At 54.2% G+C, this 15,335-nt stretch overlaps 1 protein-coding gene across 1 annotated transcript; it reads left to right on the top strand.

Annotated features, from left to right (window-relative positions):
* Positions 1-7,051: 7,051 nt before the first annotated feature.
* ZBP1 (Z-DNA binding protein 1) lies at positions 7,052-15,066 on the top strand (the record flags this gene model as incomplete). Its single annotated transcript, XM_021677847.1, has 8 exons — positions 7,052-7,085; positions 9,702-9,920; positions 10,475-10,540; positions 10,826-10,828; positions 10,921-11,094; positions 12,376-12,540; positions 13,695-13,901; positions 14,876-15,066. Coding segments are annotated over exons 1-8 (1,059 nt in total), but the record flags the coding sequence as incomplete, so codon positions are not given.
* Between the last annotated feature and the right edge of the window lie 269 nt (positions 15,067-15,335).

Here is a 15,335-nt window from a genome sequence, read left to right as displayed (position 1 = left end):
AGAGCCCGAGTGCCTCTCATTAGTGGTCACTCTCCTTGCTGGCCCTCAGTCACCTCGTCTGTAGAAAGGGTTGATGGCAGTGCCTGTGAGGTAGTCATGAAGGACATCTTGGGTTCTAATTGGAAAGGAGACTCCTCACACCTTTGACTTCAGCTCAATGCAGATATAACTGAATCAGTCCAGAATGAAGGCAGAAATCAGAATGTCTAATATTTGTTGAGCACCTACTTGGTGCCAAGCACCATGTCAAATTCTTGATTGAAGTTGGCAGTGTGTTTGGGGAGGTCTCATCTCATTCATCTGATTTTTTTTTTTTTTTTTTTAAGCACAGCATCATGCTGGGCACTGCTTGGGGCAGCCTCTGACCTCAAGGAACCCACCTTCTGGTTTTCAAGACAGTCTCGTAGACTGGCACCACAATACAATACCACAAGGGCAGGAGACTGTGCTGTTACGATGAGGGGAGGCTGGATTTCAAGTCCGGAGATGTTAGGGAGAAAAGGAAGGGAGAGAGTGAACCACGTGCCTGCATGAGCAGAGGCCAAGAGGAGACTCAGCAGCGCCCCTAAACAGCCCCACAGAGCCATGATCTGGAGTCAGTTAGTTCTTTCTCTAGTAAGTGAGCCAAACCCAACTCAGGCTGGCGTTAGCAGAAGAGGGAATTGTTGACTCCATCAAACTGCTCTTCCCCTTACTAATTTCCCTTTCAAACATTTTCCTCTCCTGGCGCCCACTTTCTCTCCAGCTTCACTTCCTGACTGCCCTGAATCAAGAGGGAAGAAATTAGTTTCCTATCCTTCCAGCAAAAGTCCCAGAATTGAATTCCATTGGCCTGGCCTGGATCATGTGCCCATCTCTGAGCCAATCCCTGTAGTCGCAGGGAAAGCATGCTCTGATTGGCCAGGTTTCAGTCCCACGCCCCGCCCTGGACCTGGAGGTGGGGCCAGCTCCCTGCGGTCCACCTGTGCTGAGAAGGGAGAGCGGCGATTGTCTAAAGGAAAATTAGGGGGACTTACCAGAAGAAGGGGATCAGGGGCCAGGCAGCTCAGAGCAGCAGCTGCCATTACGCTGGACCAGTTAGTGTGTGGATACTGAAAGAAGGAGGCTCTTACGGAGCCCAGCCAGGCTTGCGCGGCGTGCAGACCGTGCAGTCTCCTTTTGCAGGGAAGGCAGCCCTGCCATTTGTGACTACTTCAAGTTGGGTTTGAGTTGATATTTGTTGAAATTACTTCAGCATGTGTGTCTGGCTTCCTGTCTCAGCCGCAGGCATAGACGGAACGTTCGCAGCGAGGAAGACTAGCGCCAACAGGGGAGACAGAACACACAGCAAGCTTGTGCCAAGTCGGCGTCGCGTTTTCTTTAACACTTTGTACAGTTGTACCGAAGGAAAAGAACTGCTTCTAAAAATAAAACAAAACATTATAAGCTTCACAAATAATTTGGAACAAATGATGGATTTAAATGTGCGAATAAATTTTTAAAATAAATACCCACCCGTGTGCGTGTGTGTGTGTGCGCGCCAGCTCGCACCGCCCCTCCCTCCGTGCCCTCCTCCCTCTTCCTTCCCTCCCTTTGTGTCCCCACCTCGCCATGACTGATAAGCCTGAAAGTGGAGGCCTGAAATCATGATGTTCATCTTATTAAAAGGCTTTTATTGAAGTCAAAATAATTAAATTTGTCTTTAAAAGCATCCAACTTAATTGAGTGAACAAGTTTTAAAATGAATTTTTAAAATTCATAGTTAGACTCCTGCCTGCTCTTTACAGACATGGGCAGATGCAGGGGAAGAGGCAAAGCATGGGGTCCGGGCTCTGCAGTCGTTTGATCTGGATTCAAATCCTGCCCAGTCACCTTTCCAGCCAATTCACCAGCCCAGGGCCTCAGTTCCCAAGAGGAGTAACATGTGCAGAGAGATGTAGCAAATGACATCCAGGCCTCACCCACCTCCCCTTGGCCCTTTTCATGTCTGTCCACGTGGGCTCAACTTCTAGCTAAAAGCACTTGCATCCCACAGCCTGAGGCTTTCTCTGGCTTCTGAAAGCTTCTCTGCCCATGACGCAGCAGACCACAAGTGCTGGGGAATTGATGACATTGGGAGCAGCCAGCCTGGGTGATGGCAGTAGGGGGATAAATACCCCGGCTCCTTTGCCCTCGGGTGGCGGGGGGGGGGGGGTTGCTGAGATGATTCTCCGCATATTCCCAGCGTTTCCAGTGATCTTGAGGCACTAAGCACTAGCCCGTGAGGTCACTTGCTTGAGGTTCCATCCTTTCCTGGCCCACCTCCCCACTGCTCTCCCAGCGTTTCCTGGTGTCACCTTCCAAATAAGTGCTTGCACTTCGATCTCCGCTTTATGGGGCACCCAGCCTCAGACCACAAACTCTAAAGTGGTGGTCAGCAAAGTGAGAGGATCAGAGCACCTCGGAGAAAAAGGGCTCACTGAGCAGAACGCACAGATGGGCTCGTGTGTGTTTGTGTGTGTGTGTGTGTGTGTGCACGTGTACGTAAGGACATGTGTGCACACATGCGTGTGTGTTCAGGGCTGCATGCACCTGTTCAGTTGTCTTTTTTTTTAAACCCAATATATCCAAAGGATCATCTCAACATAGAATCAGTATAAAAATTGTTAATGAGAAAAAAAATCTTAAGTGTTGGACTTTCTTCCAACCAGTCAGGTTTCTGGGCCTCTGAGTACTCAGCACAGCACTCTGCCCATAGGGGCCCTGGTATGGACTGAATGTTTGTGCCCCCCTAAATCCATACCCTGAAACCCTATCCAACACGGCAGTCTTAGGAGGTGGAGCCCCACGGTGGGATTAGCATGCTTGGTGGCATAGAGGTGTTTAGCAGAGAAAGGACTGCTCCTTCCCCGTGCACACATCTGTTCACAGCGAGGACAATAGTTGCCAAGAGCTTGGATGCCACAGCCCGACAGTCTGGGCTTGAACCCCACCTCTTCCACTAGCTAACTCCGTGATCTTGACCAGTTTACGCAGCCATCTCTCTGCGCCTCAGTTTTCTTGTCTGCAAACTGCAGATTTAATATTACTTACCAACTTTAACAGGTTGCTAAGAGCCAGCGAAATAATGAATACAGGGTCCATAGTAAGCTCCAACTAAATACAGTTGGACCTTGAACAACACAGGGATTGGGGCAACGAACATGCTGTGAGGTCGAAAATCCATGTGTAGCTTTGACTCCCTAAAAACATAACTCGTGACCAGAAGCTTTACTGATAGCATAAACAGCTGGTTAACACCTGTTTTGCATGTTCTGTGTATTATATGCTGTATTCTTACAATAAAGTAAGCCAGAGAAAAGAAAATGTTAAGAAAATCATAAGGAAGAGAAAATACATCTACAGTATTGTACCGCATTTATAAAAAAATCCGCGTATAAGTGCGCCTGCACCATTCAAAGCCAGCTTGTTCAAGGGTCTTCAGTGGTTGCTACACAGTTCCCCAGTCTTTTAAGAAACATCACTGGGTCAAATTTTAGAGCAGGATATCCATTTAAAATGAAAAGAAGTTGCCAATTGACACATAAAACTGTTCTACTCTCAACCCATCCCCTGTCCCACACTCGGCAACACCCCTGCCCATAACTCAGTGGGGCCACAGCCCCCAGAAGAGCAGGAATCCTGGCCCTTAGCATGTGTGTCTCTGCATCTCCCCATCATACCTTCTGGGCATAGAAATCTTAGCACCTCAGACCTACGGATGCTTCAAGAGCCTTTGAAAATGTTTGAGCTCCAAAACGGGGTAGGGGGCTAAACGTTACAAAATCAGGATCAACAAATGTTTAATGAAATGTCTAGGAAACCTAACATTATGTCATGTACATGAATTGTTCCATCTAGTCATCATAAACATTTCGTTACACTTCATTATATTTGAAACGAATTTATAGGTGAGCTCTTCTCATTTTGCCAGAATCCCCAAGAATACTGATTGCTCAGTGAAGAGCTTATGGCCAGTTGTAATGAATGAATTTCTTGTAGGCAAATAATTTTGGTAGTAACATCATCAAAATGTCTTTTGATCAAAAACTAAAACTTAGATGAGAATTCATTTCAATCCATCTGTTGGGATGCGGGGAAGGGCTTTCTACAGAGTGTTGGTGTGGAGGGAGGACGAGAAACAGCCTGGTTCTGCCCCCCCCGCCCACCTTTTGCTGACCTTCCTCAAGCACCCAAGGCTGCTTTTACCCAAGTTGGCTTGGATGAAAATCTTGCAGTGGCCCTTCTTCTGCTCCCAGTGAAAATTTCAAGTTTCCACCAAGGCCATTGATGCCCCAGCCCCTGCCCAGCCGCTGCCCATCCCCCTGGCTCACTCGACTGGCCAGCACAGCGGGGAGTGCTGGTCCACCCTGGACTCAGCCTGAGCGCCCCCTCAATCCCTGAATTGGGCCGTGTGGCCTCTTCTATAGCCGGAGTGAGAAGCGGATCTAGGAACCGGTGAGGAGAGGCCTTCCTCCACCCCCACCACAGGCTCCACCTCGGACACTGGGATAAAGAAAGCACAAAACATTATTTGGCGAAAGACCAGATGAAATGGGACTGCTTTTTCATGTCAGAGCAGGACAGCTGGGAATCATGAAGTAAAGATAGGACTAGCTCCTGTCTATTAAGCACATACTACATGCTCGGTGCTCTGGTAGGACCTAGGTGCATGATCTTATTTAACTTTGGCAATCACCCCAGAAGTAGGTGCTGCTTTTATCTCCTTTTCCAAAGGGAGAAACTGAGGCTCAGGAAGACTAGTGACTCGCGCCTAGGCCTGTAGCTAAAAGGTGGGGGTGCCAGACCAGAGCCCCAGGTCCGTCCAACTGCGGTGGACACAGATGACCAACGGAAGCCCACTGAGCTCTACCTTGAAGGGCAGCTAACAGAGCCAAGGCAGGTCCCTATGGGGGGCTGCCACCGAGGTCCTGCTGCCTTTGACAAAGCAGCTTTCCCTGATCTTTGTTCCTCGCCCTCTGTTGATAGCTCTCGAGACCGCGTGCAATCCCTGTCTCCTCTGGCCACCTCTGATTCTCTGATCTTTGCCCTTGACCGAAGACACATTATTACCCACATTTGGTGCCTTCAGACCTTACCACTCCCTTCCCTGAGGGGAATTCACAGAGAAAATGTGAAAATAACATCCAGGCTGCCTGGTAGAACAGAGACTGGGTTTCGCCAACACAATGTGCAGTAAAAATATCTCTTCTTTAAAAGAGAGAGAGAGAGATGTAAAGACTGGAGATCAGTAACATGTAATTATCATCTGGTTTGGGTGGAGAGTTCTAATAGTTTCCAGAAAAATACAAACCATAAAAAATGAATGTGCTTTCCAAGGCAAAAAAAGATTTGGGCTCGGGCAGGCGGTGGCCCCATCTTGGAACTCCTGTGGCCTTTGAGGCCCTTTCTTGGCAGAGTAGGGAGCCTTTCACACTGGAAAGGAGGCTCTGAGAATTGCCTTTGCACTCAGCCTCGAATCCGCTCAGTACATCGGTTCCCGTGAGCAGACGTACCCATAGGCCAGATGGATTCAGGGGCTTCCCTGGGGGGTGGTGATGGGTGGGAGGTCCCTCCACATCAGAGAGACAGCCAGCGGCCTGGGGTCCAGGTTGATGAGCGAGCGCCACCTGGTGGCCAGTCCCGGCAAGCCGCGCCCCCCCCCCCCCCGCCCGCCTCGCCTCCCACTGGGGGCTCAGCCGGAGCCCCCTCCCTGAGTGCGCCTCCATAATGTCCCTCAACAGCCCCGTTACACTTCAAATTGATATTGACAATTCATAGGGAGAAACACATTTTCTCGGTTTTACATAAAACAGAAACAAACACCATTTCGGTTTCCGGTTGCTGCTGAGCTGTCCTGTGTGGCAGTGGGGAGCGGATGTGCGTGACCTCACCTGGGACGCGCGCCCCGCCCCCAGGGGCTGGGCTGTAAGTGGCCTGGGTGCGGACTGGGCGTCAGGACTGCCGCGTTCGCTCTGCAAACACTGCCCCAGACGTGCGAGCCCCTCCCTTTGCAGAAGTGCTGGGGCAAAGTCCTCCGAGGTCGAGACCCTCCCCCCAGGCCTCTGTGACTGGGACCCTGAGCCCAGGGACTTCCAGGACTGAGTTCATGACCCTCCTGGCTGCCTGGCCCGAAGCCCTTCACCACTATAGACCCCGGTTTCCCCTTCTATTACCTGGTAAAGAACAGTGGCTCTGACCTACTTGGGGGTCAGGAGCCCCTTGAAACTAGATGTAAGTGATAGATCCCTTTTCCAGGTATATGGGTGCCCCGCTGTGCTCCTGGCTGGAGATGGCACTGGAGGGGTCTGGTCAGACTGTTCAACTGGATTACCCCCTTTAGTCCTCTCCAGGACCTCCTGATGTAGCTACTTTTATTAGCCCCATTTTACAGATGAGGAAACTGAGGCACAAATATGTTTAAGAACCTGCCCAAAGTCACACAGCCAATAAATTGTGGGCTGAGTTAAAACCCAGCCTTGGACAAGTGACCCAATGGCCTTAAGCCTCAGTTTCCTCTCTGAGAAAAGACATCAGTACTAGCCCCTACCCTGAAGGGGAGTCAGAGGGGCACATAAGATTGGAAAGCACATAGCAGGTGCTCCCTAAAAAGAGCTGTGATTTTGACACGCACAAACAATTGCAGTGCCCCGCCCCCCAACCCCCGGGGGGCCTCAGACTCTGTGTGGGGATCAGGGTGGGCAGTGGCAAGCGCCCAGAAAGTCAGGGAAGCCCCGTGGTTCCAGAGAACGCTCTGGTCTTGCCAAGCTCAGCTTCCTTCTACCAACACATAGTCAGAGGCCCTCACTCATCATTTCTGCTTTCAATCTTTTTTTTCTGAGGCCACACGCAGGAGTTTCGTTTTCTTTTTCCCCAGAATGCTGGTCAGGTCAGGCTGACTAGGCTTGTTTCTGGATTGTGAACAGCAAACACCCACCCTTCGCAGCTGCGGGAGCACCCAGTCCAGCGGCGCAAGGACACCCTGCCTCCACCCAGCCTGTCCATTGCAAGCCGCAGTGCAGACGCCTCCAGGCTCCCAGCCGCTGCAGCCAGGATGGCCCAGGCCCCCGGGGACCCTGATGAAAGAGGTACTCTCTTCCTTCCAAACAATAGTAGGCGCTCCCAATGGGATTTGCACCTTTCTTTCCAGCTCCTTTCCTTGGCTAGATGACAGCAATGATAGCCGACAGTACCCCAAAGCCCTGTGGCCGCGGGAGTCGAGGGGACCCCAGGGTCTGCCCTGGGCACCTTGCAGCACCCTCTGCACACCTTTCAGGAGCCCCCGGGGGCAAGCGCAGAGCTGTTTCCGTTTTATAGACGAGGTCACTGAGGCCCCGCAAGGGGGACCCAGGGCCGCATGGCTTTCACTGGGGTCTGAACACCTGGCCTCACACTCATTTTAAGAAACAACAGAAGTTGCTTTGAAGAGGTGGACGTGCCTGCCTGTGTCTCCTGGTACTGCAGATAACACTTCAGTCCTGGAAGAAAACCCAAGAAAAGCGAGCCGTGTATTCTAGAGAGCTTGTGGGCTGTGGGCTGTGGGCTGAGGGTGGTTTTGCTTTTTGTTTTTTTTAATTCTGTTATCATTTGCTGATTTACTCCTCACTACAATCTTCGAGGTAGCTGCTCTCATCCCCAGTTCACAGATGGAAAAAGTGAGGCACAGAGAGATCACACGGATGGCAGAGAGGGGGCTCAAACCGCGGAAACCAGCCGTCAGAGAACAGAAAAGAGGACGAATGGGGGACTGGGGAGGAGGGCCAGCAGTGTGCGCCCAGGGCCCCGGGCTGGTTCCCCGGTTTTTGTGGTGCTTCCACAAGGGGGACACGCAGGTACTTGTCACTCAGTGGCTGAATTTAACTTCTCCCTCCTGGTTGTTCCTTTCCAACCTGTCGCTTACACCTCATCCATTTTACAACCTTCCATTTACGGACACACCAGCCTGAAGACTCAGTGCAGGAGGCCAGCCAGCTCTATGGGCTCGGCCCTCACTCTGATCTCCGACCCCACGACCCCCCTCGGTTCCTTTGAGGTTAGGGGGGTGGAGGAGGAGGGAGGGGAAGAGGCTCACCCAGGGGCAGGCTTTTCAAAAATCAAAACTCTTTTCAAGACAAGGCAAAGCCAGGCTTGCTGTTGATTGGATGGGGATCCCCGGCCGCCAGAGGTAGACGTTGGTGAGTGAAGGGGTGGATGCCCCCAGGCATTCTAAATGCACTTCACCTGCACCCAGCACGGATGAATGTGTCCTGATCCCAGAGCGAGCCTCAGGGCCCAGCTGTAGAGTCAGCCAATGGATTACCCCTTCCCCCACTAGGGAAAAACCCAGAAGGCAAAGGATCGGGCTGCTGCCCTGCCAAGGGGCCCCAGGTCTTCCCCAGAAGGACCCTGCCTTGCGTTTCCCGTGGGGTTCTTGGGGGCAGAGATTTCCTGGCAAGAGGCTGGGCTGCCGCCCATGGGGCTCCTTCCAGCTCCCCAGGCACTGTGTGCACTCTGTTCTCGGCTCCCCAAAGAGTCGCAGGCTTGGGTTTGTGGGAGCCCGTCTGAGAGGAACAGGGGCCATTCAGAGAGCTCCTTCTCCAGCCTCTGGGTCATTAACCTCAGGTGGGGAAATAGAGACCCAGGAGGAGCTGCCCATACCCTGCCCTGCGTCATCTGGGCAGACACCTGTCCTTGTGCTGGGCAGACCCACTCAGACACTCGTTCGTTCAAATGCTGTTTCCCGAGCACCTACTGTGCTCCCAGCACTGTGCTAGACACCGAAGATACTGCAGTGGACCCGGCAATCACAGCAAGGGGGTCCTTGGAGACATTCTGCCGGGGACCCCCCACCCCCACACACAGCACCCCAATCACTCGGGGCATCTATGATGTTCCCCAAAAGAGATGGTGTTTGAGTGAGACCTGGAGGTTGAGTAGATGTTGGGCGGGTGGAGGGGGGGAGAGCGTTCCTGACAGAGGGAGCAATGTGTGCAAAGGCCCAGGGCTGAGCGGGCTGGAAGGAGCACGGCCGGCTGGCACTTGGAGGGAAGCTCTGGCTGCCGAGGGGAGGGTGGGCTGGAGGGATCCCGACTGCGGTCGTCGGAGCTGCTGTCGTCCAGGAGATGACGATGAAGAATAGGAAGGCAGAGGCACAGAGGGGAGAAGAAGAGATTCGAGACAGAGCCAGGAACAAGGTTTCCAGGACTCTCTGTAACTGGGCACCAGGGAGAAAGATCCGTTTCTGAGTGTCTTTAGCTTTCTGGCTTGGAAGAATAGACGCACCACTGATGTGGATGGAGAGCCCACGAGGAGGGGCAGGTGCCGTAGGGAGGTGGGGACAGCAGGCCTCCCAGGAGGCACTTTGTCTCCCCCCAGTTCTTGCCGTCCTGCCCTCACTCTACCCCACCCCGCTACCCTCCCCTCCCCTCTGCTCTGAGGATGTCTGAGGGCTGAGTGTCCCCCCCACCCTGCCCTCAAGCACTCACACCAGGCAGAGGATGCTCAGGAGGCTGGGGCACCTCCTCTGGTCACCAGGCTGTCCGGCCACGGTCATTTCTGACCAGCGCATGTGTCCCTCCCTGAACAGTGGTGTTGTTAGTGAATGTCTGCTCAGGTCCCTGCCCCTCCATCTGCCCTGGAGGCACCTCCCCTGCCCCCGAGCTTCCAGCCCAGGCTCCGTCCGGGGGAGATTCAGTCCCCTCTCTGCCACTCTCTCCTTCTCCCAGACCTTGAGCAGAGGATCCTGCAGGTGCTGAGGGATGCTGGCTCCCCCATGAAGTCTTTCCAGTTGGCAAAGGAATGCCAAGTGCCCAAGAAGAAACTCAACCAAGTCCTCTACCGGATGAAGGAAGAGTCCAAAGTCTCCCTGGAAGGCCAGGCGATGTGGGGCCTGGGCAAGGGCAGGACTGAAGTGGAGCCCTCAGAGCTGGCCCAGCCCAGCCAGGGTAACCTGCCCCGGGGAGGGGGGCGGGGGGGCCAGCACGAGCAGTCCTGGCAGTGGACAAGCAGGGCCCGGGCCTGGGTTCGAATACAAGCTCCGCCTCTCAAGGGTGCGTGGCATCCCCCGGCCGTGCCTTGTAGATCTGCTGCCCAGGGTTGCGAGAGGGTGAGACGCAGAGGGCCCAGCCTCACGCCCGCACGTGGAGGGCGCTCAGCAAAGCATCAGCAGTAACACTGTTGACAACTGCCGCAGTAGTGATAAGAGTAGAACAGACTTGGCTTACCCTGGGTCCCAGAGTTGTCATTGGTCGGGCGCTCCCACGGCCCCCGGGCGTAAGTGGATGGCACTCTTCCTCTTTGCCCAGAGGCGTGAGTTAGCAGCAAAGCCGGGGGTATGGAGAGCGACAGGGCAGGTTTGAAGGCGGGTTGGTTTAACTCTAGACTCTGAGTCCAGATCGCCCGCGCACCAGGGCCACTGTGGAGCGGCCCGCCTTTGTCCAGTGGCGTCCCCATCTCCTCTGCCACCCCTCATGCCCCCGGCCACTCTTTCTTCCTCCAGCAGAGAGGCCCCAGCAAGGCACAGTTACCGTTCCACAGGAAGCTGGCTCTTGGCTCACTCAACAGCGTAAGCATCCCACTTCCCCAAACTCTCCTTGGCCACTTGAGATGTGAGTCTTGCCCCGCCCACCAAGAGGTTCCCACGAGGGTCCGGAGGCAGGACTCAGCCTGCACAGTGGAAGAAGCTAAATGGCTGAGAAATCTCTCTGATCCGCGGTGGCACCTGCCATGGGCCCCTCCCATGTGCCCGGCACCGTTCGGAGCAGTGTATGTCCACCCCGCGCCCTAGAGCGGGCTCTGTGCCACGCTGTTCTTATGTACCACACGTTTCAGATGGGGAAACTGAGCACAGGGGGTCTGGTCGGCCCAAGTGTACACAGCTAGCAAGCAGTGGAGGAGACTCACACTCCGGGCTCCTCCTTTACCACCCACTGCCCTGCTTCCCAGAGGAAGACATCTACAGGATTCTGGAAGCCCATGGGCCCTGTAAGGCCCTGACCATCTCCCAGAAGCTGGGAAGGAAGACAGCAAAAGAAGTCAACCCAGACTTGTACGCTATGAGGAGGAAGCATCTTCTGGACTTGGATGAGAAGTCAAGTACATGGGCAATTTATCAACCAGGTAGGTCCTTACCTGCGGCCCACACCTGGATGGGGCGGGGCTAGAAGAGAAACCTTAACATCCAATGCTTGTGGGCGCCCTGCCCAGCACTTTGCCAGCTCCAGCTTCCTTGTCAGACCCTCACAGAAGCTTGCAGTGGTCTTGTTCTTGGGTCACTAGAAGGGGGTACCAGGAGGGTGGAGTTGGTGCTGGTGCTGGTGGGAGTAACCGAGGAGGGCCTCCCGGAGGAGTGGCCTGAGGCTGTAGTTGCAGAAGGCAAGGGGCCAGGAGGGGAGGTGACCCACTCCTAACTATAGCAGCCCTGGGATGCGGGGCTCAGCCTGAGTTTGCTAACAGTTTTCTGTCAGCACTTTGCCCAACTTGGAGTTTTGAAGTTGCTGGAAGAGAAGCCTGGGCTCAGACACCCACAGGGTGGGGGCCCGGGGGACTTCTCCCTCAGGTGCAGCAGGCATGGGCCCTACCTAGCACTAGGGGTCCACGACAATGTTCTAATTTCTCTTAAAATCAGAAGAAAAGATGCGGATTGTAATAGTAATGAAGAGTTAATCATGACTCCAGCCTGGATCACATTTGCCTTTATCCCACCACTGTCGTAAGTGGTAATTTTGAGTATTTTTTATGGAGGAAGGTACCCACCAAGGCACAAGAGCTGAGGGCCCACAAAGGTAGGACGTGGCCCTGTTTGTGGAGCCGGCAGAGCCCCAGGCAGGTGCTCACGTGGCCTGCGGGATGATGCACAGGCTCACGGCGCCCAAGGGAGGGGGGTGTCCCTGCATTGCAGGCGTGATAACATGACAGCCACCAGGTTTTAAACACTGGTGAAAAAATCCCAATTCTTAAAAATGCCATGTGAGCCAAACAAAGCTTATCCAGTGGCCAGAAATAGCCCATGGACGGCCCCCTGCCGCCTTCACTAAGGGGAGAGAGGTCCTGGAGCTCAGTGGTCAGGGGATGCCTCACAGCGACAGGGACAGAGGATGAGGTGGGCAGTGAGGCTCCCAGGACCCTCCTGGGGGTGGCAGAGGATGCATAGGTAGGGTGACCACCCCGGGGACATCTAAGCAAGGCTCATCTCTGATACCCCAGGGGTGGGGGGGGCTTGTTAAACACGCCAGCTCCTGGGTCCCTCCTTGGACATCCTGACTCAGCACCCTCAGGGTGGACACCAGGGCATCTGTGTTTTAACAAGCTCCACCAGAGATTTTGTTGCTGCTCTCGGGTATTGGGAACCCCTGACCCCCAGAGAGGTGCAGAGGGCTGGAGTGGAATATGATTTTGCAGATTCGGGAGGAAGAAATCCGGCCACTGAGATTATTTACCAGAAAAATTCAATCAACATAATCTGTCAGAATGGACCAAATAACCACATTTCCATTGACAACTCTGAAGCCATCCAGATTGGACATGGGAATGTCATCATGAGACGGGCAGCCTCTGGAGAGAATAGTGAGTCCTTGGAGAGACACCCACTCCCTGTAGGTAGGGGTACCTGCTCCATCCGGGTGGGAGCAGAGAGGGCGAGTTTCAAGCTCTGAGAAGGGGCAGCTCTCACATCTCCAAGGTCATCCTTTGGGGCCTTCCTGAGGATGAGGAAGTCTCCCCTGGTGCCTGGATCAAACCTCTCCTGGTTTCCCTTCATTCTGACACCTTTTGCCTTGGTTTCAATGGGACCTGATGTTTTGCCATGAGAAACAACTCAGTATTCACTCTCCCTCAGTAGAACGCCACAAGGGTCTTTGTAGTGTTTCGTTTGTTCTGAGATACACCTTTCCCCCCACATTTTAACATCTTAGAAACTGGGTTGCATCTTACCAGTGGCATCCTACTTTTGTTAAAATACAGTCCCGCAAAGGAGTGCCTACTCCTGGCCAGGCACTGGGGTGAGAGCGCACACGGCCCCCATCAGACCAGCCACGGAACACGAGTGACAGCATCAGCCCAAAAGTTGGACTCCTCCTTGTGACCGCCAGAGAGACCTTCCCCACTCCACCCCCAACTCTGGGATTTTGTTTCCCTGGCAGTGAAATGAGGAACTTTGCTTTTCTAGATCAATGTCTCCCCGACCTTAGTCCTCTGGGCTCTGCCCTCCCCAATTTTGGCCATGCCCATGTCTGATTATATACTTAATGTCGGTAAATGGCTTGCCTTTTTATCCTACTCAAATTTATTTTAAAGTTAACTTTTATAGCATGGCCTTAAGTTTAAAACCAGAAAGTTTACTATAAAGATGAATACTGAGAAGAAAAAACAATGTCAAGGCTGTGAATGCTCCCGGTTGAGGGGTCTTAAAGATACGCCAACACCCAAGGAGACTTGCCCTCGTGGGTTCAAAGGATTGAGAGCACCAGGGAGCAGAAGCTGCGCTCACTGACTGGGTTTTCATAAACCCAGTCATAAACCCCTGGGGAGCCCCACACTACCTGTGTTACTGGGCCCACCTGCTCTCCATCAATGGCCTGAAACACTCATTCCCAGTCCGCGAGAGCTCACAAAGAATTCAGAGGCCTGTCTCTTCTGTCCAGCCAGGACTTTGTGTGTGTAGGGAGGAGGGGGCGTCAGAGGGTGGGGGCCTGAGGTCATGTTGCTGTGTCCCCTGCTAGGCTCCATGGCTCCCCTCGAACTCCCCCCAGTGGCGTCAGCTGATCCCTCAACTCAGAGTTCCCCGGCTGCAGCCTGGGGACCCCAGGACATCCACTTGGAGAAGTCTGTGCTCAGACGGGTACAGATAGGACATGGCAACAAGATGAACCTCAACGGTGCCCAGGCCAAAGGCCCTGCAGCCTGCAACCCCTTGGGCAGCCCCCCAGGTAACCCATCCTGCCCCCACCCCGCCCCATCCATCTCCTCGCTGGATAGAACTTGAGCCATTTTTTTGCAGGGACAGAGGCACGATGGGAAATTCCTTTCCTTCCACCTGGCGGCTGTCTCACAGAATAGAGGAGGTGGCGCTTTAGAGTTAGCACTCAGGCTCCCACTCCCTATCACCCGCCCTCCTCGGGAGACCGGTTTCCTCGTCTGTGCAGCAAGCGTGGGCCAGCTGAAGCAGGCCAGAGGAGATGGCCAGCCTGGAATGGCATCTAAGGAGGGGGGACCGGAGCCCTCTAAGTACTTGGGGCCCTATTAAGTGCTGTCCACAGTGACCAGAGAGCCCAGGCTAAGTCCTCCCCAGCTCTGATAACCCAGAGACAGGCTGGGGGGCAAAAAACAGCAGGGAGGCCGGGGACCCCCGGAGGAGAGTTTCCAGGAAGGAGAAGCCGATGAGTTTGGGGAGTTCCATGGGGTCCAGCCACAGGGGTCTGTGGTGACTCGAGGGGACAGAGGAGCTCCAGGAGTAGGAGGAGGGGGTACTGTGTGCAACTCTTGTCCGAAGTTTGGATGGGAAAGGAGCCAGGTGTCAGGGGCTGGGGATGGCTACGGCCACGTGCAGGTTTTAACCACAGGTGGGGATGGTGTTCCAGAGCTGCGGGGAAGCCAGCAGCAGAGATGGGAGCAGGCGGTGGCGGGGAGGTGGAGGGGAGGTGGTCGAACCCCAGGGGAAGGGCACGGGAGGAGGTGACGTCCATGCCAGCAGACCTGGGTGGCAGAGAGAGCCGGCAGCCCAGGCTGTGTGCAGAGGTGCTCAGGGAGGCAGGGCCTCGGCTGTGGCCTAAGCCTGGCCTGGCTTCTGGGAGGAGAGTGGGCCAAGGAGAACTTGAAAGCCAGGCTGAGTGTCAGGGCTCGGGGCCACCATCCAGCTGCTCTTGCAGCCCTCCTGACATCTCTGTCATTGGCTGACCCACAGCCTCTGCCACTGCTGAAGGCCCAGGAGCTTCGTTCGAAATTCGAATGCCCCAACCAGGATCTTCCTCCAAGGAGGAGATGGCCCAGAGAGTCCATATCGGTTCATGCTTCCTTGAGGACATTGCCATCGGCAACAGCAACAGAATGACTATCAGCTCGGAGACAGCTGGTCCAGGAGGAGTTGCAAAGGAGGCAGGAGGGACCCTGGGGAGCCAAGCAAGGATGGAGGTGAGCCTGGGGCAAGGTGGGCCCTGTGTTCTCTATTTCTCTCTCATCCATCCACCCATCCACCAACCCATCCATCTACCCATCCACTCATCCATCCACCCACCCATCCATCCATCCGTCTATCCATCCATCCATCCATCTATCCATCCATCCATCTATCCATCCATCCATCCATCTATCCATCTGTCCAGCCATCCATCCATCCATCTATCCATCCATCCATCTATCCATCC

The sequence above is a fragment of the Neomonachus schauinslandi genome, chromosome 10, assembly GCF_002201575.2.
Source record: "Neomonachus schauinslandi chromosome 10, ASM220157v2, whole genome shotgun sequence".
NCBI classification, from domain to species: Eukaryota; Metazoa; Chordata; class Mammalia; order Carnivora; family Phocidae; genus Neomonachus; species Neomonachus schauinslandi.
The sequence above is the reverse complement of the archived record's forward strand: the minus strand, read 5'-3'. Positions and strand labels throughout refer to the sequence as shown.